The 27,771-nt window shown below is 40.9% G+C and overlaps 1 protein-coding gene across 3 annotated transcripts in view; it reads right to left on the reverse strand.

The window, feature by feature from the left end:
• wb (wing blister) overlaps positions 1–27,771 on the reverse strand; it is a 67,557-nt gene that overhangs the window by 12,108 nt on the left and 27,678 nt on the right. Inside the window, exons 1-2 of one of the 3 annotated variants that reach the window (XM_070277303.1) lie at positions 16,991–17,728; positions 6,318–7,385 (exon numbers count right to left, since the gene is read on the reverse strand). The exons of the other annotated variants lie outside the window; for them this stretch is intronic. Coding sequence (XP_070133404.1) covers positions 6,318–7,278 — 961 coding nt within the window. The 5' untranslated portion in view covers positions 7,279–7,385; positions 16,991–17,728. Of the gene's footprint in view, positions 1–6,317; positions 7,386–16,990; positions 17,729–27,771 lie in introns of those variants that run through there. 3 annotated transcript variants of the gene reach the window in all.

A 27,771-nucleotide genomic window follows, 5' to 3' on the forward strand; every position in this document is an offset into this window, starting at 1 on the left:
GCGCAAATAATTTGCCAGCATTACGACGAGAGAAGTCGCTTCAGATGATGTGCCGAAAGATGAGTCGAGTTCAGCACTCGAACACTAATGTTCATGGATTTCCACGCACAGACCTGTCAATAGAAGCTGTCAGTCCCGATTTCTGAATACTCTAGTGTTTCTAATGTAAAACAAGTGATAATTGCAGATACATATACCCCAAGAGCAAGTGCAAACACCTCTTTCACATAAAAATAGACACAAATAGCTGCTTCGAATGGGGTGCGCCTGAAATTTGGCACGGAGATCGGTTTTCCTCGCCATGCGAATGTGACATTTGCAAAATGTTTTTCATATTTCTCATATTTATGCTGCTTTGCAGAGGCACAACCAGCACCGCAATCTATTTCGTCTGGGTCGTGTAATTTATGTTTCCTGCTGAGGCAGTTGCGGTTGCAGAAAATGTTTCCATTTTTTTTCGGTTTGTAATTTACAAAATTTTCGGCGGCTCGCTCATTAGTCAATGACATGCTGAAAATGGCGAGAAATATTTTTTGTGGTGCATTTAAATGCAAATTAATGTGCCATTCATTTACGCTAACTGCAATCGATCATGTTCCCAATAGTTTGACAAGCACTGGCAAAGGTCACAGCGTCTCGGATCGACTGCCGCCTCTATATTTTCCTCATAGTTGCGAAATCTCCGTTCCCCATGTGGGTAATACCAAAGTTTATGTCTTGGAAAATTGTGCCCGCATAGTCGAATTTGCATATGCGGATTAGATATTTGCACATAAATTTTATGACCACACTTGCCACTTGTCTTAAGACCTCCCCACGGTCGCTGGTGGCTTGACTTTAAAAATATCCAGCGAGCAGGCGGCGGTTTCTAAAAATAAGACATAAAACTGCAAATGGAAAAAATAATTTTCGCTTAGCCCATAAAATATTCGATTTTAGATTCCGTAAGGAAAAAATATCAGGCCATGTTCAGGATTATGTTGGGACGATAAATATGTGAGAAATACGATTAAGCATCGAAGATTTCCTGGGGGCTTTTCCAATCGCACATCGTAAATGAATCGTTTGGCCGCGACTCGATTGGCCGGCTCTTTGGAGCAACTACTTTCACACCACGGGCTTGCTATTCGCAACAGCTTCTCACGTATTTAGCCAAACTATCTCCACATGCCATAAAAACGTCAAATTGAATTTTATTTCAATTAACAAAACTATTTGCCTGCAACTGCCCTCCCTCGCTGCACGACCGATCAGAAATAAAACCAGCTACATTCAATGAATTCGGCACGCTATCTACTTTGTTTTTGGCCAACAGTTTCGGCCGGCAGCATTTTCAATTTGGCCACACGATAAACTATTCCCGGCCAGCGCAGTTAAAGGAGTCTGTGCCGTACTCCCCGAGTGGCTCAAATACTTGACGGCCATTGCTTTTAAAATTAGAAATACATGTCGCTAATAAAGATAAGTCCGGCATCGACAAGCCTTCCGTATAGTGTTTTGCGAGGGTGGCTTAAATGCAGGTCTTAAAAGTTAATTAAAACTACTTGAAAGTTCAGCCCGAATGTAATTAAAATTCAGCTGCAATTAGCCAAAAAGTCATTAGCCACGCACACTTTAACCGGGGAGGAAATCTTTAAATTTAAAATGTGTAATTAAAAGTATGGGGAAGTTTTGGAGGAAGTTTTAGATATGTGTACCCTTTTGGGGTTATATGTTGGTAACTTTTTTTAATAGAGGACCAATACATTATTTTTGCCTAAGTACTGTATTTATTTATTGGCTAAGTTATATAAATTTGAATTTAAAACTACCCAGTAAGAGTATTGAGTATTGGCTTGTAAAAACGATTTAATTTTAAGATTTTGGCTTACTGTTCATATTTTGACATCATATGTCATGTAACAGTAACTGGGCTTAGTTTATTGCCGGTTTTAGTGTTGGTGTTTCTACGGCCCATGGAACACCAGCAACAACACCACCAAGGGGACACTCCCACACCTCACACTCGGGCTACAGAGGTTCGGGCTGACATACAGGTAACTTTGCATGTATCGCTCATGCGAGCCAACCGCCCCAGACAGCCAGGCAACTTGAGGCCGTACATCGGATCCGGAGAGTGGATGCTGGGTACTGGAGACCCAAAGACATGGACACACCCATCGGCGCAGGCTGGGATCAGGATCCGGCAGGGTGGCGGCAGGGGCAGGAGCTGGCAGTCAAGCGATCTCGGCCAAGTGACAGGAAATGCAATTTCAGCGCGCTAACTTTTGACTGCGTTTAGCTTTTGATAGGCGAAAGTACACAAGTCTATTCGGAGTGGTACACATGTGATATTCGGTTCTTTTTTCCCGTGTTTTCATTTTTTTTGTGGGTGTTGCCGGGTCGGTGGGCGTAATCCAAGTGAAATATCTTTGATTTTAATTGGAATTGCTTAATTAAGCGCAGAAATTTGTTTCGTGTCATTAAAAACGGCTAACTTTGTGGATATACACAGGTAATTGAGGGCAAAAGTCGATGGTTGGGGCACATATCTCAAGAATTAATAGGACGGAAGTAATTTGTTAATCATGGGGGTCTAATGGTAGTCTCATGAAGCCAAAGTTTCAGTCGATAGTGGTTATAAATCCTTAAAAGTTTGAAATCTTTTAAAAAGTTTGAAATAAACACCCGGTACTTGTAGAGTAACTCTATTCCTGCGATTTCTTTAACAGCTAAGTATATAGAAAAAATTGGCACGGGGCAGAATAAATAGTACCGGTTATAGCATCGTTCTTAAAATCGCTTCGCGTTGTATATAAAGATTTTTAATCAATTTACAGATATTATTTCCTTACTTTTGGAGGTCCCATGTCTTATTATTTCTAAAATCTTCGCAAGCTGATGTCTCGTCCATTTCCCCTTTCCCTAGTGCCATTATGGATCTCCCCCAGATCCTCTTGGCGTTCAGCAAACTGAAGCACATGTTGTGTGCCAACTTCTCGCCTGCTTCAGATGGGAGAAAAAGTTGCCGTATCATTTAAACTGCCGCTTCGTTGTTTACGCATCGGCACAAACAATAACACAGGCACAGGCAGCAGATACAGATAGAGACCCACAAACACGTAAAGATACAGATGCAGATACAGAGACGGCAAAGGCAACAAAATCATTTGAAGTGCATAGATCAAAGTGACCGAGGAGGCGCCAGGCCAAGAGTGTTGTTATTGCAGGATTTCTTCTTTTTTTTCTGGCCATTGGGTTGCTGGTTGATCGGTTCTGACCTCAGACAACCTGGCACACGTTGTGGGGCTTTGTTTTCAAATCATAACTGCCACATAAATACGAAAAACGTGACTTTAAAGCTTAAGTTAAGGAACTCCTGAGACTTTTGAACTTGGTAACTATATTTAAAAAGAAAAAAACATTAAAGTCGTTGCGACTACAAGCCCTTCAACGGAGCCGAAAAGTGAAAATTCCATATACAGTTTTTCAATTTTCTCTGCGATCGACCTCGATTCCCAGCCGAGAAACCACAAAGACTGCTGCCTCAGGTCTCGTATTTCCGGTCGGTCTTTGGCCTCGCGTTTTGTTTTCGCTTTTAATTGGAAACAGATTTATCGCGTTTCCCTTTTCCTATTGTTTACTAATTAGACATTTATATTACATTTTCAACAATAAATCAATCGCAGCCCGTTAAGGCTCCATTTTCGTTGTCGCAACCGGCACAGCAAACCAGCAACACCTTTGTAAACATTTTCGCAAAAGATATTTATGAGAGTCTTGCCATTGCAAAATTAATGCTTAATTTAAGCGTCAGAAAAATAATTTGCTTGCATTTTTTCGATCTCCTCACCTTTTCCCCCTCGCTCTCTTTACCCTTAAAGACCCGAAACGAGTTCCCCGTAATCAGATTTAATGAAAATTGAATAATAAATATTATCAGGCGTGGAGCGGGCATGAAAAAGATTGCTGGAAATTGCCGCAATATTTTGGTTTAATGTTTTCAAACACCCAGAAGCTGGTCAAAAAAACGTGGCCAAACGCCAAGGTATTAATGTTTTTTTATGAGATAGATGAATATTGTGAGATAAAATTGCATTTTCTTGCCATTTAAGTTTGTAAATTTATTTTTTTTTTTGGCAGTTTGCTATGGGTTGATTGTGGGAGGCGTTTATTGGAATTTTTTTTCTCATTTTGGCTTTGATTCCATGAGAATTTTGTTCATTTAAGGTTTTTGACATTTATTATCAAATAAACAAGTTAACAATTAGGTCTTGGGCATAAAATTTGTATTCCAATAAGTGGTTGAGAGAAGGTTTCAAGGTTTAGGCCCCCCACACAGACAAAAAGGTACTAAAGCCCTCACCCAATTGAACTTTAATCCAAAAATTTCAACAATCGAGTGCCGCCTGAGGCGTCACAGTTTGGGAGCCACTGCAGCTTAATGTCAGACCTGATCCGGCCAGACTGACACTTGCATTTGTCATTCGGCTCATTTGTTTGTTTGTTGTTAGGTTTTGTTTGTCCGTCCATTTGCTCTGCTAACAAGTTTTGTTACAGTATTTCTCTAGGCCCGGAGTCCGGACCCAACCCGCCTTCCTCAGCCTCCCTACACCCAATATGGGCTTTTGTTTTTTCCTGTTTTTGTTTATGGTTTCAGTGCTTTTTTCTGTGATTTTGGGTTTTATGTGCAATTAGCGAGCGCATTGTTTGTTTGTTTTTTGTGGCACGTTTCATTGTAATTAAAAAATCGCCGTTTGCTTGCCACAGTCTGTGTGCCATGTGATTTGACTTGGCCAGTTCCACGCTCTATTCCCCAAAAGCAGCGCCAAGTAGGTGTCCCACAGCTTCCACAACCCTGTTCTGAGATTTTCCGTTTTTTTTCTTTATGTTTTTGTGGCAAATCTGAGACACTGAAAATGTCAATATTGTTGTTTCTTGAACACGACATATGCCTTCAGGTTAATTATTGTGTGAGACTTTCTTGTGGCCTGTGGTTATGCTGGAAATAAAGTCAACTCCCCGACCCAGACAGCAATAATTCATAACTTTAACATCCAAATATGCAGTTTTTGAAAAATTCCATCAATATACACAATAAATGAATAATTGATTGACTTCCTTGCATCCGAAAAATGACATTCGGTTATAAGAAATTGAATGAATGATTCATAACAGAGGCAGAGATGGATTCCTCGGCAATTTGCATAGTCTGTTTGGCATTGGGTGGGATGGTATGCTTCGGACTCCGATATTGTGTCATTTCATAAACAAATGGGACCTCGTATCAAGTCGGACAAATGCGCAGAATGTCATCAGAGTTGCCCAAAATGGCCCAAAGGCGGCCACAACTGGCTGTCTGCATCTCTCCTTTTGGTATACAGATTGGTAATGCCGGATTCGTGCTGGCTTGGAGCCATGATTGGAAGCCCTCCTTCTCTTCCCCACAAAAAAAATGCTAATTGAGTGCCAGGCAGGCGCCAAATGTGGGTCCACCGTCTATCAATGCAGTAGCCTGGCCAATACCGTTCGTGGCTCATACTGCTTTATGCATTTTAAAGTGTGTGCCATTTTATTTTCTTGCAAATTTGTTGAGTGATTCGATTACATAAGAAAAAATTAGCAATAAAATCTATTCCCCGCCAATATATACATTTTCTTAATTGATTTTTCTTCATCTTTTTCCCAACAGCAGGCTGCATTTGCAAAACTTATATTCGAACGAGTTTTAAAACATTTTTAGTGGCTGCCACTCAACAGACCCCGAGAGACGAACTTGCCCCATACTTTAATGGTTGAAGCAGACAAAAAATAAAATAAAAACTTGCAATCAAAATACTTGTGTATAGATTTGAGATGTTGACACATGTAATTGATAAGAAAACTGCCTGACAAGCCACTGATTGTATATTCCTAATGAGATATTTTGAGTTATGAACTATATTTATGCGAGGGCAGATAAGTAATCCAAAAGCCATACTCTGGAAATAACTCTGTTTTATTGAAAGTGTCTAGCATCTCTGCAGCCTGCTGCTGAAGTCCTCTCCGACACCTTTCAAATCCCGCAGCTCATCGGAATTGAAGCCAATTGCAGTGACCAATTAGGCAAGCTTTCTATGCGCACCGCCGCTGGGGGTAATTATTCGACTTGGACGCGGACATGGACATGGCGATGAAGGCGCCAGTCGCGGACTTGGCATCCATTTAACCACATTAAATGCCATAAACTGCTGCGAATGCAGCTTTTATTAGCGTAATTAACACCTCTCGCTCCGGAGCGACGACAATTAAATGAATAAGGAACCCAACTAGGTATACTGCCGTGAGGATTTGCTTACCACGTTGTCGGGGCCGCGGGGTCGTTGTGGATCGCAGGGGTACAAAGTGTTGTTGCTGCGTGTACAGTCCCGATCCGGCGAGCAGGCCCGGAGGACAGGGTGGTATTGGGCCCAGATTGCTATAGACCACGATATTGCGGCCCGGCTGAAGGATGACATGTTGCTGCTGCTGCTGTTGTTGCTGCTGCTGGTGGGTCATGTTGCCCTGCAATGTGCGTTGCTGCTGCTGTTGCTGTTGCTGCTGGTAGTACGAATAACCATTTTGCTGGGGGCGGGGAGTTACGGCTATAATATGCATATGGTGCTGTTGCTGCTGCTGTTGGCTCATAAGTACCCCACCCACCACATGTTGCTGCTGTTGCTGCTGCTGCTGCCGAAAGCTCGAGTGATAGGAGGGTTGCATCTTTGGTATCAGTGTGGTGGCCGTGGCCGAAACCGTGGCCATTGTAGTGGTTCGAGTGGCATGTGTGGCATTGCGCCTATAGGGATGCACTCGAAACTTTCGCCTCCTGCCCAAGGTCGAATTCCTGCCAATCTGCTGTTGGTTGGAAAACTTCCGGCGCAACTTGCGACGCCCTGGTGTGATGGTGGTTGCTGCTGTCACCGAAGCGAAAGTGGCTGCTCTCGTTCCCGATCCCGATCCCGATCCCGTGGCGACAGCACTTGCCGTTGCCGTTTGGATAATTTCATTGAATTTGCTGCTTATATTGATATTTACACTGCTATTTACACTGGTTCGGTGATGTTGCTGCAACGTATTGCCCCCGGGCGGGCCGTGTTGTTGCTGTTGCTGGTGGTGCAGCTGCAGCGTTTGTGTTATGCAGACTAGAAAGACGCATAGGTGCAGCAATTTTGTCGCCACAACCGCCGCTTCTACTGGCACACGTATTTTTTGTAGTTTCTTTGTTGGCTTTGTTGACGCGTCTGTCATTTTGACAGTTCGTTTGTCAGACGCTGGCATTATCTTTTGTTTTCTTGGGCTTGGATGATTTTTCCCGATTGGTAGTTAATCATTTTTGATGAGTTAAGCTATGAAGAGCTTTTATAGATTTGTGGTTTGCTTTGAACCTTTTAAAAATATTAATTTCACTTATTGTGAGAACTGTTTTGTAGTTGCACATATTTTTGGTAAAAAAAAAAGAGTCAACCCAGTTTCAACCCATAATTTTTTCAAAATAAGTTCTTGTTTTTCCCAAAAACGATTCAACAAGTTGGCAAACAAATAAACCCCATTTGACAATTTGTAAATAAACAAATAGTAATTTACAATTTCAGTTCATCCACAGATGTGTTGATGTGGGGTCTGGAGGCTAATTAGTAAAGACAAACAAAAATAGCATAAACTCTACACAAGCGTGTAACAATTTGTAGAAATCTTAGGCGAGTTTGAAATCGTCGGAATATAGATCGAGACTATATGTATAAACAGCTTGGGAGGTGTTGGCCCAGGCCCAGGCCCGGTGGGTAGTCCCTGCCAATATGGGTCGCCTGAGACCGATGCCAAATATTCGATAAATACGGAAATATCGAGCCAGATGGGGCAGCAAGCATAAATTTGCTTGGTAAACCTCATAAAGTTGTTTTGAAAACTTCATTATAAAGGGATCCGCCGAGGGAACTCCGGTAAGCTGTGACGGGTATTGAGGCATCCGCTAGATAAAATAAATATTTTCCAGGAAGCCCAGCTGCAAACAAAGTCGCATCCAAAATATACTACACAGACGAGACAATAAAACTACAAACGAAACAAGCAACTCAAGAATTCGCAGATCGGCCAAAGTAAAGGAAACCCATTCGAAATCGTGATGTAATAAATTTTCAAAGCGAATTATACAAAATAAATAGGTATCCAAAGCTGTGAACAACAAAATGCCGGGAGATTTTGTTTTTTGAGATTTTCGATCTATAAAAAGCCAATCGAGTGACGCAAACCCGAATCCCGTGATGAATAGTGAATCGTAAATAATCAAATATCGGCTGACAAATGGCAATAACCCATAGTTAAACCCTCTCTTCTCGGTTCACTCTACAAGTCCACAAGTGGAAAATTAGTTGAAAAAGCTACACAATTTCAAATAAGTGAACAAGTTTTTGTTTTCCTTTGAAATTTGGCGGCATTCGGTTATTTGATCTTTTTTTTAAGTTTCTTCCCCAACAAACCCCACCGAAAAAAAAAGAAACATTTTTTCATAATTTTTGTTTTCTTTGGGCATCTTCCGCTTTTTGAGGTTTCTTAGTCATTGTCAGAGTCTGGGCTTTTTATTTGTTTTTTTTTGGTTTTGTCTTGCTGTTCATTTTTTGAGAGCCTCTCGGCTACCTAATTTAAATTTCTCACATTACAATTAAATTTGAAGAAAACTTGTTGCTGGGCCCAAATCCTCAAAATGCCGCACTCAAAAGATTCCAAATTTTCAAAAGAGACCGTTCTACGAGTTACGAGTTACGAGTACCTGTACCTGGGCCATTTACCTTTCGGTGTAAATTTTGAGTGCCATGGCATTCCACAGCTGACAGTTTAGTGCCAAATTAATGTAAAATTTTTCAAAAAATGTCTGAACTGTGTGCGTATATAATTATTTCTCAAATTGGACCTAATTGAATGTGACGGCCAGGCCACGACCAGTTTTTGTTGTGGTCTGTCTTTGGGGAGACGGGAATACTTTCTGACATGGGTTGGTCCTTACTCGAGGGGAAGTAAAGGGTTCCAGATATGTGAACCAAACTAAAAATAAAGTAGATACAGGCTTTGAAAGTAATCAGATAGCAACTTCATGTATAAAATGTTTGGATTAAAAAACCCAATCAAACATCTAGCCATTTATCCATAAAATGCCGAAATTACCGAAATAACTCTTCTAATTATTCTAATTCTAATTATTTATTTCACTTAGTACTTGCTTAATTCTTTATTGATTACTTCCTGTGATTAACGTATCTAATGAGTCTAAAGATTTAGTAATAGATCAGTGGAAATAATCCATTGATCAGAGAACTTCATTAACCCACTTTCCTGACCTAATTTTTGAGGTTTGGAAACCTTTCTCCGAGTCTCCCGCGGAGAGGAAAAGCATGTGAGTCCTATATCACTTTTTATATTCTAGAAGGCAGACGAAACAAGCTGCTTTCTAAAATATAGAGCTCCATACTCCATACCGTTGATCAACTTGCAAAACAAATAAATGTTTTCATTCGAAAACATCTTATGAGCTACCTGGAATAAATGTGTTTTTGGATCCGACAAAGTACCCGGGCACTGCATCAAACTATTAACACATTTTCCAATTTACGGAGTGAAAAACGAAATCGAAACTCGACAAACAATTCAATTGCAATTATGCAATAAAGATTGGAAACCCGAAGAGACCAAAGGAAACGAAAGCATTCCTATATGCGAATCAACATGTGGCCGTGTCCAGTGGGGAGACTGATCAAGCGGGTCAGCGGGTGGTTGCTCCAGTGGCTCTGCACTGGGCGATATTCAAATAGTTTATGGCTGCTTTCCACTCGCCTGCTTCCATCGTGCCAGCTCGGTTTCTGGAGGCGAATGATGAAGGCGTTAAATGATGAGATTCCCCCAGCGACTTGGCCCGTTTGCCAGTTTGTGGTGTGAATTTTGAACAGTTGGACATGTGCGAAGTGTTCAACCGATTCTGTAAGTGGGTTACATTTAATCACTAACCATACAGCATATAGACAACCCATTTCATACAACGAAAATGGACGCGAAAATTTCTTGCTACAGGCCCCAGCAGGCCCCAGAGCGGATTTCTTACGCTCTCTTACGCTCATCGTTCGTTCATCTTACGCTCATTCTCGCAATAAATGTTTTCTGTTTCTCAGTCTCTAAACGGAGCGCGATGAAGAAGGTTGGCCTGCGCTTCGGTTGATCTTTGTATGTATGCGTGTCACACATTCACATACATGGGTGTATGTGTGCGTGCGATTTCGTTTCGAAGCCAGCGCACAAAATTTTGATTTTTCTTACTTTTAAGGCTTGCTACCCTAACAAAATTCGGGTATTCGTTATTTGATGAAATGACGAAAGAAATTATATTATTTTTTATATTATATTTTTTTATTATTTCAGCATACATTTTTAATTTATTTAGGAATAAGATTAAGTGTTAGTAGTAAAATGTTTTCTGTATATATATTTTTACGAATCATTAAAAATCAATATACTGAGAAAGTGTCAGAGTATATTTCGGTCGGAGTCACTTAAAGCGCCGTTTGCTTTTAAGTTTTTGTTGTTCTGCAAGAGGCTTGTGCATGCCTACTCTAACGATGGAATGATTTTTAGGGGAGGGTGAAGACGGGTGAAGAATTAAATTACTTTTTAAAGTTATTATATATAAGGAAATATATATAAGGAAATTATTAAATTAACGACAATAATTTAATTAAATCTCACAATAACCCAAAATAATAACAAGTGCCTGAAAAATTGTAAACAAAAAAGGTAAACAAGTCCATCAGCTGTTTTCGTGTCTTCACCCTCCCCTAAAAATCATTCCATCGTTAGAGTAGGCATGCACAAGCCTCTTGCAGAACAACAAAAACTTAAAAGCAAACGGCGCTTTAAGTGACTCCGACCGAAATATACTCTGACACTTTCTCAGTATATTGATTTTTAATGATTCGTAAAAATATATATACAGAAAACATTTTACTACTAACACTTAATCTTATTCCTAAATAAATTAAAAATGTATGCTGAAATAATAAAAAAATATAATATAAAAAATAATATAATTTCTTTCGTCATTTCATCAAATAACGAATACCCGAATTTTGTTAGGGTAGCAAGCCTTAAAAGTAAGAAAAATCAAAATTTTGTGCGCTGGCTTCGAAACGAAATCGCACGCACACATACACCCATGTATGTGAATGTGTGACACGCATACATACAAAGATCAACCGAAGCGCAGGCCAACCTTCTTCATCGCGCTCCGTTTAGAGACTGAGAAACAGAAAACATTTATTGCGAGAATGAGCGTAAGATGAACGAACGATGAGCGTAAGAGAGCGTAAGAAATCCGCTCTGGGGCCTGCTGGGGCCTGTCGCAAGAAATTTTCGCGTCCATTTTCGTTGTATGAAATGGGTTGTCTATATGCTGTATGGTTAGTGATTTAATGAAGATGTGTGGGGCTATAGGAAAACAAAGTATGAAGCAGGTGGAAAATCCAGCAAGCAGCAAGAAGTACTTAACAGAGGCTCCTTTCTTAAAATGAAGATGTGTATCCACTCCAGGTCATCCAGTTTCAAATAAACAGAAGCAAAACTGTCAGAACCTTTTAAGAAATTTAGCTAAACAGCCAAATCAATATAGTGGTGAGAAATTCGATATTTCATTTTGCTTCCATTTTCGCCTCCATATCTTCATTTTTTTTTTTGAAAATCATTCAAGTGTTAAGAAGAGCCGGGAGCTAATTACGGAGAATTGTCACGACTAATTAGAACAAATAGCAAGGAGCTTGGCGACACTTTTCGAAAGCACATTGTCAAGATAAATGCGAAAAATCCGGAAAAAATCAACGTACAATGTTGCAGTGGCAATCGGTCGTGAAAAACGGGTTTCCAGCAGAAGTTCCATTAAATTTTGGGCTTAGACTAAGAAAAATTGCCATGCAGAAGCCTTGTGGGGCTAGACAAGCCCAGTAGCTACGCATGCAAGGCAGAAACACAAAAAAAAAAATGTCTAAAAAGGAAAATAGAAATAATGAGCCAACATAAGAAATGACTTAATCGCTGGCGGCTTGTTAACCCCAGCCTTAGGCCTGGTCTTGGCGTTGCAAGCCGATCAGGTGATGGACTCTTTCGGGGGCAGGTGGGCCGAGACTAGACGTGGTCTTTAAGTAGCTGCACAAATAAAGATTTACGGCAATTTACTCGAAGGCCTCAACCCATGACTGCTAGTCAATAATTTGCGAGGCCCCCAAAACGCGAATCGTTTGCAGATTATATGTCTGACTTGGCTCGAAGGAAGGGGCAGATTGAAGGGGCAGACAAGAAAGAAGGAGTGTAGTGCTGGGGAAAGGAAGTAGGAGACCACCGTCAGCGCCTTTGAGGAATTGCATAATTATAGCATTTCCCGGCCAGTCCATGACGGCTTCATCTACATACATTCCATCCAACGCTATTCGAGGCTTCAATATGTTTACTTTGAAATAAAACTTAAAAGATTTTTTATTTTAATAAAAATAGAAAAAGAACTTTTGCAAAAATGTATTAGGGTATTTATCAGAGTATCTAATTTTCATTATGTCAATGTGAGATTTGGCCATTTTTTGTTTGCATATCTACCCTGAGGCTGGCAGCCCAGACAGGGCCGGAGAAGGCAATATTGGTACATTGTTACTGCATGATACTGATCTTGATTGCTAAGATCGCACACAGCATGATCGGGGACTTGACTTCGAGTTCGTCTAGTCAAGAGTTCAAGCTAGTTGCATTGTTTAACTTTGGCTTTGACTTTGTGTCAGTTTGGGCCTCTTCCGATAGCGATCGGCGGTCGTGGCTGCTGCCTCACAGTGCCTGTGTGCGAGAGTGTGGCATGTGATTAATTTTGTGTGTCGGGGGCCATGGGAAAAGGGTTAGGCATGCCGGAGAGTGTGCATCTAGAAAGTGGCACTCATATGCATATGAATCGGTCTTCTGATATCACTTGTCCCGATCGACTGAACACCAGATGCCAACTTTCAAACTTCCCCCAATTGCCTGGCCAGTGGCCACACTTGAGTAAACAATTGAAACTAGAAACAAAAATGTGCAAAATGTAGGTTTCCTCAAGTATGAACCACAATTGAGATTTATGTGACTGGCTAAGCTTTTGTGGGAGGTCTTCTGATCGATTCGAGTGCGATATGATCGAGGAATTTAAAGAAATCACTTGGGAACTAAACCGAAAAGGCAAAGGGGATCTGTGGATAATCAAGGAGTCTGTATAGACATATCTTTCCTGTACTTCTGTTAGGATCTTCAGATCGTATATTTTAACAACAAAAACTCATGTCGGGAAATGTGAATACAAACTTTGTTTTACCCATTTAATGTCATATGGACAATCAGAAACGATCATTTGTGATCGTCTCCCGCCCAAGAACAAAATCATAGAGTACTCAGAGTTCGAAGTCCCGCGGGCTTTTCCTTCAGATCGGTATGCCAATTTAAGCATTTTCTGTTTGTGGGTCCTCTCCCGGATCCCTCTGGTTTTTGGCTTGATCTTTGATCTACAATTTGAGACGGCGGGCCGGAGCTTTGCAGGGCAGCCGTTAGATCGAACCCGATGCGATCTTTCATTTAGGCAGAACTTGTTTTTGCGGCCGATCGAAACCTCGGTCTGGAAAACAATGGCCAGGCGCCGCCGCTTTCAAGTTCAATGCGATGCGAACTGATGGCGACGATCTGACGATCCTCGAGCTCCACAGAGGAGCAGCGAATCTAATTGGGTCAGCCCGTCTTCGGATTGCTGGCCGTTTAATTGGATTACCGCCTTTTGATTATGACTCTCCTTCGGCTTCTATCTTTTTCGATGGCAACACGCGTCACATCACCACGTTGTTGACTAATAGCACATCCATATAATACCTATGTGCCCGACGGCCTTTACAAATTGCTGTGCTGTTTTATCATTTTAAAGATAAATAACAGCTTCTCATACATGTACAAAATATTTGATGGTTTTTGTTTACAAACAGAAACAACAGCAATTTATTGCATGATCTACTATTGATGATCTACTATATTATAATAACATTTAATAACTCGGAAACTATTTATAACAAAACAGAGCAATTTTGTAAAAATGTCATATTTATTCAGTCATTATTCGAATCACGATGGCGTTAACAGCGATATCAGCTATTGTCCCGATAGTATTACTATTCTTTGTCGGAAAGGTAAAAATATACTATAGAATAGAATACCCTTTGAGTTATGCAATATCCTTTTATGTAGGTACAAGGCAGTGTTGAGTTTACAAACATTAATTGCACATCCCTGGATACAGATTTTTTAGACTTTGATCAGTGTCTGCTGAAATCAGTAAACCGCACCTATAAATATTTGACCGTCACAACAAAAATCTATAAGGTTCCCTTGGATGATATACAGGTGCTAACATTTGTTAAAAATTTAAATTCAATTCATCAATATCATTTAAGATTAATTTAGCGGTTCTCAAACGGTTAAATGGCTATAAACCATTTTTATTCAACTTTACTGTCGATGTTTGTAAATTCTTAGGAGGGAAACAAAATCAGTTACAAAGGTATTTCTATAGCATTGTTTCTCCTTACACTAATGTGGTTCACAAGTGCCCTTACGATGTGAGTATTGTTTAGTAAAAAAACGTAATAATTTTGAAATCGAACTTTAAATTGCAGCATGATTTGTCTGTGTCCAAGCTGCCAATAAGCCATGTGAATCACATGCTAACGAATGTTTTGCCTGTTCCTGAAGGAGAATACTGCTTGTATCTTACTTATTTTAATTGTAAAATGGCTCGAGCGGAGCTAAGAGTTTTCCTAAAAATATATTGAAGAAATTTAATAAACACTTTGATGAATATTATTTCGGATTACATAAGGATATAGAGACGACTGTCTAGTTGTAGCTATAGAAATAGACTATAATGAACCGAACAGAAGTATTTTCATATCAATGCGGTTAATAGCAGTTGATAGTATAAACCAATATATTGCCATTTTTGATTTTAAAATTTTAATAGAGACAATTATTCGCTTGAACTGTTATGAAAAATCAAATTTATCAGTCTATAAAATTGAAACGACTATTTGACTTTCAAAATAACTTACTCATCTACGGAAGGCAAAATGGTGACATTCAAGCCGATATCAGTGTTAGTCGTTATGTTATTTTTATTTTTAGCAGAAAAGGTAAGCTGTATAATCCTCTATAATCCTGTATAAATTAACAATTTATTCCTTTTCAGGTTCAATGCAATGTTGAGTTTACAAACATTAATTGCACATCCCTGGACCCTGATTTTATGGAATTCGATCAGTGCTTTCTAAAGTCATTGAACCGCACTTATAAATACTTAACCGTGAAGGCAAAATTCTATAAGTTTCCGATAAATGATATGAAGGTGCCTATAATGCGAGAAATGTAGCCATCATTACAAAAGTCTCCTTTTAGATACATATTGAGGTCCTCAAACGGTTAAATGGCTACAAACCCTTCTTATATAACTTCAGTGCCGATGCTTGTAAGTTCCTAGGTGGGAAACAAAATATGTTGCAGAAATTTTTCTATAACATTGTTTCTCCTTATACAAATATTGTTCACAAATGTCCTTATAATGTAAGTATGGATATGTTGTAATTAGTTTTGAATAAGACTTTGAGTTACAGCACGATGTTTTTGTGGCCAATCTGCCAATAAGCCATGTGAATTACATGGTGACCACCGTTCTCCCTGTTCCTCATGGGGAATACTGCCTTCACAGTGTTTACACAGCCGATGAAAAGATTCGAGCGGATGTAAGGGTTAACGCTAGAATTTATTGATTAAATTCCTTTTAATAAAACTAAAATAATGGGCACTCTTCCATGGAATAGTATATTGGATATTATTTGGAAAAAGGGAGGGTTGAGTCACCCATCGTAATAAGAACTGGGTGTAAGTTGTGCCATTTTATGTAGAAGCTAGACTCATTTAAATGATGCATTGGTGGGGCTAGCCGTAGTTGAGTTGGAGTTACACAAATATGGGCGCATTCCAAGTTTATCATTGAGCAAACACCTCCTCCTCACACTGCTCGTTTTGGGACCTTTGAGTGTGAAATGTAATTCCACTGATGGAAAAACTCATCTGGAGAGGCACCTACGAGACTTGACGTCTCGTAAATGTTATCTACTGCTTGGGCAAACACAGATTCTAAGACAAAAGGTAACTACTGTCGCGGTTTCCGGGGAAGGAAGAGCAGATGCAGATGAATAGATCTAAAGGAGGCCAAGCTGGATGGCCCCGGGTTGCAACTCTATTAGCATTCCCAGAACCAGAAACACGAAAGTCCACTGCGGCTGCTCATCCATAAATCTGGTCGCTGCTCTCAGCACTGCAGCACCCATTAATCATCATGAGTCCCAGTCCAATCATCACTTGCAGCTCCATCGGCCCGCCGCCAGCTACCACTAAATATGGACATGGACCTCTGGGGCGTTTGCTAATGAGTTATTGGGTTTTGTGGCTTTGCGTAATCATTTCGACTATTAGCAGTACACTCTGTAGCGATCTGTACTTTTAATTAAGCGGCTTTTATAGCCGAGCGAAGGTGTCTCTTTAGGCCGGCCACTAATCAAGCAAAGCTGCTTATTAAAACTCATCAGCTGGTAATTGCCTATGTAAATTCATATGGCATCTAACAAGATGAAGCCTTGGGAGTTAAAAACTATAAACTTTAAACTTAAGATCTTTAGAGTTAGGAAAAAGATACTGGCGAGTAATTTCAACAAACAATTTAAATTAAAATTATCCATCTATGACATGGATTGACTCTTCCAAAAACCAAAAAAAAAACTTTGCAACAACAATTTTCACATTTTAATTTTGTAATTATTCACTTGGTGCGCGTATTTGGAGTCTTAACTCTTTATATCATTCGTATCATTTTTTTTTGAAAATAATCACTTTTTTAAATATCACATACACATTCCATAATCAAATAGTGGGCGTGCCCCGATCAAAAGATATCGCAGGCAGACGGTCGATCATCAAATCAATTTCCTTTCTTTGCATTGCAAATTTGTTGTTATCAGCTTTGGGAAATCGACGATGCGGATCGTTCGCGTTGCACAAATCAACATAATTGCCCCCGACAAAAGGCGAATCGGCGGGGCAGCCCCAGACCGGGGGACTGCAACTGCAGCATCGACTTCAACTTCAACTTCAACTTCAAGTGAAGTGAAGCGCCAGTCACGTCGCGATCGAGGCGCGTGCGTCGCAAATCAAGTGCAAAAATAGATCAATCAAGCAATCAATCCGTCCAAATGCTTTAGCCAACTCCCTGGCACTTGAATCGGAATGGGAGTTGGTTGTTGGCCCTCGTATCTATTCGTATGTATCTCTTAACGGACCGTGCACTCAACTCCAGCCGGTGGAAATCAATCGAAATTCACCAAAATCAATGTCAACATTTTACTGCTGAATCGATATTTTGTATCTGCTTGGATTTCCGCAGAAGTGCCCACAACACAACACTAAATACAAAGAAAAAGTTGCATCTTTTCGGTAATTTCAGCACGGTTTCCCACACGGTCTCGCGTTATTCGATCTCCCGATCTGACTCGATTTCCATGAAATTTCCAAATTCAAACTCAGACGCGTAGGATATATTCACGTATTCCCGAAATTACGTATCCGTCCGCGGCGGTACTTTCGATGTGAACATTCAAAATTCGACTACGACTTGTTGGGTTCGAGCTCGCCGGTCGGGGCCACGATCTTATTCGGCCACCATACACCTGGTTCGTACATGCGGGGCTCCAACTAGGGGGCTCCAAGTTGGGGCCGATCGATGTAGCCAAGAGCTGACGAGTCAAACGTGTTGCACGAGGTTGGAAGCCGGCGCGTTATCGGTCTGATGAAAAAAACACCGAAAAAAATATATGAGGCTTTACAAAAACTAAAGAGGACAGTTTTTAACTAAGCTTCATTTAATCTAACATTAAAAACACTTGTAGTATGTATCGTTATTCTGAGTTCTGCTTGGAGTTTAACAAATGTTCTTCGAAAATAGGAATTCGATTCTTTTAAGAAGTTAATCTACAACAAGTTAATCTACTTGTTTGTGTTACTATCTTACTATATAGAAGGATATGTTATCGTAGATTATATTAACATTGGAATCGAAATTTGTAAAGGAAACAAGAAATAAAGTGTATTCATTAGAAATAGATCTTCTCCTATGTAATATTCTAAAAACTAAAATGTTAAATGTTAAGCCTTTCAGAAAAGAATTGCAAGTTTTTTTCGGTTGGTGACCTTATTTTAAAGTTTCTATTTACAGTAAACCTTTTTTATTGCCTGTTTGTCCAAATGGTCATTTCCAGATCATACTTTTTTTCAAATCCTCTTTATCCACTGGCATATGCCATTCTTCCCCCCATGGATTCTGGATGAATCCCACAGATTTGTTTTTATCTCTGAGGATCTTCTTCAGTTGTGTGATGCAATGGAGAAAAGTAAAAAAAGACGAACCTGAAGCCGGGGCTAAAAGACTTTAACAAGAAACCGACACAAGGAAAACATCTTGCAATTTTTCCATAATCAGCCAGTGAGCTACAAATAGCTTTTGGGTTGTCTGCATATGGACACCGCACCTTGCTACCAGCAGCGGCATGAGCAGCACCACCACCAGCAATCGAGAGAATCCAGCAATCCGCACCAGGCATGGCCAGACTGGCGGGCAGTGAGATCTATCTGGCCTACGACTGGGCCTTTTACACTTGGTCGAAAGAAACATTCCATGTCACAGACGCAGTTATTTATGCGCTTCAGTCCGGACAGAGTCGGACGGACAGATAGACGGACACGCGGACAGACATAACTGACTGCCGGCAGTTTTTCCTGACATTGTCACATGAACATGTCGCGTTAACCTTTCCAAAGCCAAAGCCAAAGCTAGAGTCAGAGTCAGAGTTAGAGCCAAAAACAAACCGCAGGAGGCCCGTCCCGGCTTGGCCAATAGATAGCCATAAGCGTTATGCATGTGAAATCTAACACACAAAACTTATTATTACTCTCCATGAGCACAACTGTCAATATTTTAATTGCCGCGACTCTCGGCGCAAAATAAAAATAGAGGCTTAAAACCAATAAAAAATGCAGCCGGTTGAAGTCCAACTTTGAGTCCACTGCGTGTGTCCGCATTCTGTGCTCAGAGAGCACCAAGAAAATTCATTTTTTCTTTCCTTTCTTTAGCCTGCAAAGCTTCGATCTTCCAAAGACCAGGCTAGACGGACTTGCTAGCTGGCTGGCTACTTTTTCCAATAAAGCAAATCGTCTTGGAAACGTGCCAGGCATTTTAAAAGCCATACGATCACTCCGCAAAGTGGTTCACATGTGGATCGTCGGGTTTCGTAACCTTTTTGTCACCAATTAGTTAGGCTCCGTCTAAGTGAGCTATAAAAATGTCAAAAACCAAAATACTGGAAAAATCTCCCAAAAATTTACTCTGAATTATGGTCCATAATCGGACGAGTGTCGCATAATGAAGATTCGGTCGGGTATTAACGTTTTTTGTGATTTCTATTCCATTGAATCGCCGGCAGACAAGGCAGAAAACTTAATTAGGAAACCATGTTGGGGAATTACGTATGCAAAATGCGCCCATGAGACCCCACACTGCCACTGGCTGCAATGTTAGGGTGTGTTTTCCAGAAGTGGTTCGTTCGGGTGGGGGAAGCCAGTCTGGTCTACATAACAACACGTGCTGGAGTGCACCCGAAAATAAAGCCCTTTTGTTGATCTTATCGGCACTCGACCAAAATTACAAATGAAACAATTGAAATCCATGAAAAGTTCCCATAAATAGATATAAGATCTGAAATTATTGACACTGGTTCGGGGAAACAAGGTCAGGGGTTTTAATTCAATGGCGATCCTTCAATAATATTTAAATAGAAATATTCGATTTCAACAAATACCTTTCATACTGTCTGCCAGAAATGCCAAAGTCAAGCTCAAAATAGAAATTCCATTAAAGGTCCCACATGCCAGTCTCATAAACCTCCAAAACATCAGAGTTACAAAGAGTAAAAGCCAAGATTTAAATCAGCCATAGATTTGTTGCGGACCCAAGAAATGAGTTAAGAAAAAGCCACATGGAAAATACTTTGGTTCCAAACAGGAAATCCTACACACAGACTTCTAAGCTGTGCAGCAAATTATCAAAACGCCAACATCTTTTTGACAAACTGCGAACTGAGCCCCATCGCTGGAGAAGACCGGCCCCCTCTTCGGGCCACTTCTAGCCAAAATTCCCCCGTGGTGGTCCCGGGACGAGAAGGCGAACAACTTTTCTCTGATTTGTTGCGATCGCAATCGGTTATGGAGTTTGGAATACGTTCCAGTTCCTCCTGCTCTCCAGGAGAGCTTTCGAGGTCCATTACATGGCTCGTTTGGGAGATCGGCTTGACGATTGACATGCCTCACCGTAATTTTTCATGCAATGATCTTTTTTCTTTTACGGCCAACCTGGGTTTTTATTTTTGTTTTTTTTTTTTTGCAGTTCTTGTTTTGGTCGTCATTCAACGCATCGTTGACCTATTGAACCATAATGCCGGAGTGGCGGCGGCACCAATGCACATGTGCCGCAAAAGGATCGGCGCAAGGTCTCTCGACTCCAGTACCAATTCTCCTCCTTTCAGGCCTGCCCTCTCGAAGTCACGTTTCACCATTTGGCCACTTGGAACCTGTTCCTGCCGCTACTTTTTCTCGCATGAATCATTATTTGTTGTGGTAAGCTAAGATCTTTGCGGATTCCGTTGGGAGGAAGGAGGCACAGGCACAGGCACAGGAAGGTTCTTGCCACAGACAGCTGCAAGTTGGGCCAGCTAAGAGCCGCTGGGTGCAGTCGATGCCTCCTCGTTTGCGATCGTTTGTGATTGATACTATTTATTGGTTGTTTTGGCTGCGGCCTGTCCAGAATGAATCGTTCCTGAGAGTACCGAATGATACGCATGGCTATCAGGGTTGTCAGAGACATACGAAAAATATATATCTTTTAACAATCACGGGAGTGGTGTAAAATTATGGCTAACAAATTATAAAAACCAAGGAAGTTTCTGTAAGTAATAATCCGAGCCAGTTAGTTCTGAGACAGATGGTCTATATAAAGTGTAGAGTTCCAAACCACTTAAACCATGTCACCTTCATTAAAAAGTTTAACCGTAATAACACTTTTTTAAAAAATATTTCCAGCATCTAGCTAGACAATCGTAGTACATGTTTCTGTTTTAATCACTGTGGCACTTATTCACCTGATAATACAGGTAGGGAGGTTCCTTCCTTTCTTTAGATCTTTAGCCAATGGCTAAGTCTATTGATGAAAGAGTTTTACCAACGGCTCTGGTTTCCACTCTCCATGCACACATCTTTTTTCAATTTCCACCTCTGCCAGCAACCTTGCCCCCTGGATATCTCCTCTTTTCTTCGGTGTTGGCTTGCCCCTTCCAGGGTCTATATAGTTTACACCGGTGCACACTACTGCCAGGCAGTTATCTACGGACACGTATCCGCGTATCCGGCGTGGAGCGTGCGAAAAAGTGGGCGTCCACAGGTTAGCGCAATCTTCGACCTTTTGATCTTGTTTCCACAGCCAGGCTTTTTCTTTTTTCTTCAGCTTGAGTGTTTTTTGCTTTTACCCAATGTGTTGCAGGCCAGGGGCCACTTTTTGGTGGCAGCAACTGTTGCGTCGCCGCTGCTGTTGCAACTGTTGCAACTTCCTTTGCGTGTCAAGTGCAAATGCATTAAATTTTGACGTTGGCCAAATGTTGTCTGTGGCGATTCTGCTGTTTTTGTTAGTGCGGCTATATGTACCTAAAGCAGCTGTCGTCTTGATTTTAATTGATTTTTTTCAAGCCTTCCGAACTTGGCGGTAATATCTTTAAACTTTTAACGTGAAAGTCAGGTTCTGAGTAGGTTAATGGATTATGTATATGGTATAGGCTAAGTCAGATATCTTCTTGCTTATTACCCAAAAGATTTTACCTTAGTATCAAATGTATAGTATTTTATGACTTTCCCAGCCATCAACTATAATACCTCCAATGATCGCAAGGCAAATGTTTATAATCTTGTATCCATTTCCCATTTACCAGCAATTTTCCACCCAAACAAACGCCAATTTACGGCGCCTGTCATCATTGAAATTAGCAATTTTGTTTAATTGCAATTTACTTTTATTGAGCAAATAACAATTTCCGCCAGCGATGCCAACTCCAAATGGATGGCCCGATGATCTCGGCCGTTTGCGTTGTTAATTGCACTTGTGATTTACGTTGTCGAGTGTCAACACACGCAACGAGGCGGATTAGGAGGATTAGGAGCCTCTGCAGAGGATCGGCGAGGAGTACTATTTACATCCATGGATTGATTCAACGCCTCGAATTGACTTTGGGCTGCGTTGCGTGTAGCCTCATCTTTCGGGCTGGTCTTGGTCTTGGAAAAATGGTGATTGATTGAACGCGTTGGGGGAAAGTCGGAGAAATGGTAACGCCCACAAAAAAGAGAAAAAATCTGACCAGATACTATGGACCAAAATCACTATCTAAATGTATTGGACATGTCACAGTGATGACCATAAAACTAATGGCAAGCAAAAGTTTCAACGCTCTTAAGTTTCGTACTAAAAGTACACACTTTCAGTGTATTTTTTTACGATTTTTTAATGTGCGTGGCATGCGTTGAAAGCATTCTAATAACCGTAAAATGGGGAACTGGAAATGGAGGTGAATGCATTCGGAGTTACTGGATGACTAAAGCTTTTTCCGAGATACTTTTCATCAGGTTTTAATAAATTATAACGGGGAGTCACTCAAAAACAATACATTTTTTAAGAAACCTTTGTTTTCTTTTTAAAATAAACCATTTAGGAACTTAATATCCCTCATGAGGCATGCCTCGTCCAGGTGAAAGCATAGACATGAATATAAAAAAAAGCTGTCACCTGAGTGACATTAATTGCCTGGCGTGATATATTCCCGGAGACCACACGGAGATCTGCAAACGGAGATCTTTGAGAACTCTGTTGGTTCCAGCTGCAACAATGTGTCCAATTGTTGGCCACGAATCGTTGTTGCTCTCCCCGATCTCCGCCTTCTCGGACTCTGTCATAAAAAATGTTGGCAACTTTATCAGGAGCCCAATTTAAATGTCAAGCTGATGACGTGTCGTGTCTGTTTGTCTCCAGGATTGTCCAGGTTGGCGTTGTAGCTGTCACTTGTGGCCTGGGATCTAAAATCTGGGGTCTGGGGATCTGGGGATCTGGCATCTGGGATGTAGATGTTGTTTAGGTCGGCTTTGCATAGTTGAATGCATCTAACAGCAGCTGGCAAAAGAGGCACAGACGCGAAACGGAAGTCCAGCAGTCTAAACAAATGCAGCTGAGACTGCCTGGGAAGTGCTAATCGTCCAGAGCACGAAACACGAGCAAACGGCTTCCAGCTCGTAATGCAGATGATTGAGATGAACTGAATTGAATGGATGGATGCTGACTTTATTAAAACGTACATATTTGCGAAAAAAATAGGATTTTAACGCATTTTTGGAAGGCCTCTAGGGCCTCACAGAATTTTAACGCCAATACGCGACAAAAATCAAATTAATATTGTTTTAATTTAAGTTTTTAATTGGTTTTTGCAAGAAATGGTTCTTATTTTTTTTGGCTTATTATAGACATACATAATTTCCCCAAAAGTAAAAAACATTTTCTAATATTTAGATTTAAAAATTCTGTAAGAATTCTATTCTTTTTGAATTAAATCTTAAGAGACTTTTTCCAACCATAATAGATGATTCACGTATCTATCATAGACTGTCAAGGGGAGGAGAGAAGCCATAGCTCGTTAGGTGCACACCTCATACAGTGGCTCATGCAAAAGGGCCGACAGAGACTACGGGGTAACAAGATCATTAACGTGCCACATGCCGCTGACGGTCAAAATTCAAAGCCTCCACAGTAGCCACTGTGGCAGCGGCAGGAACTGAAGAATGGGGAGAGCATCTGGCGGGTCCATAAATAAAAAAAAGGAATCTCTCGTGTCGACTGCACTGGGATTCAGTTGGCAGCAAAAATTATGACTGAAGCCGGGATCGCGGAAAACATTAGCAGCAGGTTGAGAGGCTCTTCGGAGACGGGCCTCCGAAAAAGCAAGAGAGGGCCGTGTGGCGCTTTTTATGACTTGGAATCGGAACCCAGTCAGAGTTTGGGTTCAGAGTTGCAGGCTTTTTGTTGTACACCGCCCGAGGGGGTTAGTCACACATGCGCGGTGATAATTCAACCTCAGAAAGTGCAAAGTCAAAAAACAAAAAGAAAAAAATACGAAAAACATTAAATGGTAGCAGCAACAATGAATCTACCACCAGCAACATGTTGCCGGTATCTTGTTAGTTGTGCGGCAAAAATCGTGACAAAGTGCTGCCATTGTTAGGCGCAAATGAAGAAAATGCCATTGTGGAAGGAGCTCTGCGGGAAAAACAATTGCCGGGCCTTGTTGCTGCCACGGATGCTGCCGTGAAAATGTTTGGCGCACGTTTTGTAATCAATCAATGTGCTGTTAGAAGCCACAGAGCCCGAAAACAAGGCGAAAATATTTTCCGCTGTGTTTTCGGGCATTGCCACAGAGTCTAACGAGTTGTCATTTAGATTAGAGAAGGTTCCTGGCTCGACACCAGCACACCAGAACGGAAGAGAAAGATGGTTCCACTTGGGAGAAAGTACTGGGCCTTTCGTTGATCCGACAGGAAGGAAAGTTTCTCTCTGGAATTAAGGGGAATAATTCACTTAAGTTGCGGCTGTCGGAAGATATGATCGTGTGGGCATGAAATGTGCTAACGAGAAGAGGAAAGTGCTGGTAGATCTTCAAGAGATATAAGCCTCTTGGGCTCAAGGTTTAAACAATCTTCAAGTATAAATAAAAACTAAGAAAATCAAGGGTACTCAACTAAAATTCCGTTGAATTTACTTAAATTTTACTGGGAAGCTTTTATAAAATTTCATGAAATGTTTATGGCAAGTTTTGATTAATTGAAGCCTTTTAAAATTTTCTTGACACGTTCCATTAAATAATTGAAAAACTATGTCCCAAGAAATGGTTCAAAAATTTCCAACTCCAAAGCTTTTCCTGTGCAAGCCATTTTCCATTTTTAAGAACTTTTCTTTGACTTGAAAACTTTCCGGTTTACGAGGAGCTAAAAGTCACACCGAAAACCAAACTCACCTGCCGGAAAGTTATATTTAAAGACGGCTCACACCTGCCCTGCACTTCCCTAATTCTCGAGTGTTAACAAAGTGTTAGAGAACAGAGTTTTCACATGGCCCGGCAGTGATGTTCTTTTGATTTCCATTCAGAAACTGTGGCTGCCATAAAGAATGGAAATATTGGACAGCGAACGCAGTTCCATGAATGGAGTGCAATTCAATTTGTGTTGATTTTACGAGAATTGAATACCCTCCTCGGGCCGGGCTAATTTTATAGCCAACTAATTTTTATGAACCGCCAAAGCAGAGTCGGTCTGTCCCGGAGTGCCGGGTTCCGAGCTTCGATCTTCGAGTTTTCCCAGTCACTGTGACCCTAATGAACTGACATGGAGCGACTACGGCTGGTTGGCGCGGCGCTTGCTCATCGGCGGGGTGCCACACTGCCCAGCCGCATGCCCCCCCGCCCCTGAGTGTTGCAACATCGAGAGACTTGAAAAGTTTATTGACTGGAAATAATTTATTAATTATTGTTGCGCTTGACTTGCGCCTCATTCACATCTCAACGAATACTCGTATTTTTCAAGAATATTATTTTCTAATTAATATTTTTCGTCAAAGCTCGAGAGATTAGGTTTTATGCGTTTTTGTTTGGGTGGCATTTTCAAGCTGATTGTGAAGAGCTGTGCTTTTGCAATCGCCGGGCTGGGATGGAATATTAACGGAGGTAATTTCCTACTCCATCGGCTGCAAGTGAGGCGGAGTGTCAAATGACAAATGACAGCCATTTTGCATCAATGTTTGATTAGAGGAAGTGGTTTATTGGCAATTAATTTACGATTATTGGCTGTTGTTTATGAACGAAAGCTGTTTATGGTCAGAGCAGGAAATGAAAGTAATTAAGAGATTTCGGTAGAAGTTCTAAAGGTGTTTGTAGATCAAAGTATGTTTACTTCTACACTCACTCTGATCCTTCCACCAACCAGCCAAAGCCATGAGTTACCTAAATTTAAAATACTAAAGGCTGCACTCTCGGAAAATGCCCCACTCATGCTATAAATCTCTGGGTCTGGCTTTGTCTTGCCCAATTTCGGCTCGGAGCTGGGCTACATAGGTTTGCACTCGAAAAGCTTGCAGAGCATGCGCGCCGGAGAACATTTGTACGAGCAATTAAAATCACACCACGACCAAAAAGGAGAAGCAGACGACGACATGGACTCTGGCGATAGGAGAACATGGCAGCCAGTCGACTAGATATAGATACCACAGAGTAGGAGTCATATGGATACGATACATGCATGGGAGCCAGCCAGGTCTACGATTGGAGCGAAAGTCTGGGCCATAAATTAGAAAATCAAAATGCCAAACTTCTGGACAATTTCGATAATGACCTGGTTACAGTTTGAAAGTCGCTGGAGTAAAGGTGAGAGCTGTTAAAGATGGGGATATATGTATGCTTTCTAAATAATGCAGACCCCAGTCACAAATATGTATTTTTTTTATGGAAATTGAAATAGAAAGATCATTTTCTAAAGCTTATCAGATGGAAAAGCGATCTTCTTTCGATCCGGATCTTATGCTATTTCTGTCTGAAGCCTCCAAGAAATAAATTTTAATAGTTTTGCATTTTTAACAATTGTTAACAAATTGTCATTTGACAATTACATTTGTGTTGGCCACATTCATTAGCGTCAGTTTTTGGCTTTGCATGCTTCCATTACCGTTAGTCAGACGATTTATGTCACATTTGTTTGGATGTGCTTCGAAATTACTGGAAATTTATTGCCTCCGAGGATCCTCTTGCTCCATTTCGAGTGATACGTTGACAGGCCAACTGCCAAAGCCAAAGCAGCACAAGAGCTGGCTGGCTCCATTTTGTCCATTTAGACGCTTCTTGATTACCTTGGTCCGACCAAGCACCCCGTCTTGTTTATAGAGATGCTCTTTCCATGGCAATTTTTCAGTCTCATCATTTCGCAGCTTGGTGAAAAAGATACTGCGCCACTTGCCACAACACTTTATACACACGATTTTTTGTTGCCATTTTGTGAGTATAATTTTGTAATTGTCTGGCCTAGTTGAGAACCGAAGCATTTCAAATTGCTTGCACATGTCCCAGGGAAGACTTTTTGTTCAAATAATTTCGATTTAATTGAATGCGATCTCTTCTCTTGCTCTTCTAGGAATTATTCAGACCAGTAATCATCCGAAAATAAACTCAAGTCTTTGTAAGGAGCCGCCAATGCCACAATTTGCTCACAAATCGTATAACTTCATTTGGATCTGATCTCCGAAAACCCACGAAACCACAACAAACGCAGCCGCATCCACGAAATGCAATTAATTGTCAAACTATTCAACACAAATATTTGAAATTGTTTCGCTAATCAGTTGACCAAAAAGTAAAAAAGGGGCAAAGTCAAAGTGGATTCGATTTTGTTTGCCATTTTCCAATTTTTACCATTTTTTCGGGGTCTGTTTAAGAGTCTGCGGCCCGAGCATTCCAATGC

Source organism: Drosophila bipectinata, chromosome 2L (assembly GCF_030179905.1).
Source record: "Drosophila bipectinata strain 14024-0381.07 chromosome 2L, DbipHiC1v2, whole genome shotgun sequence".
In the NCBI taxonomy this organism is placed as follows: Eukaryota; Metazoa; Arthropoda; class Insecta; order Diptera; family Drosophilidae; genus Drosophila; species Drosophila bipectinata.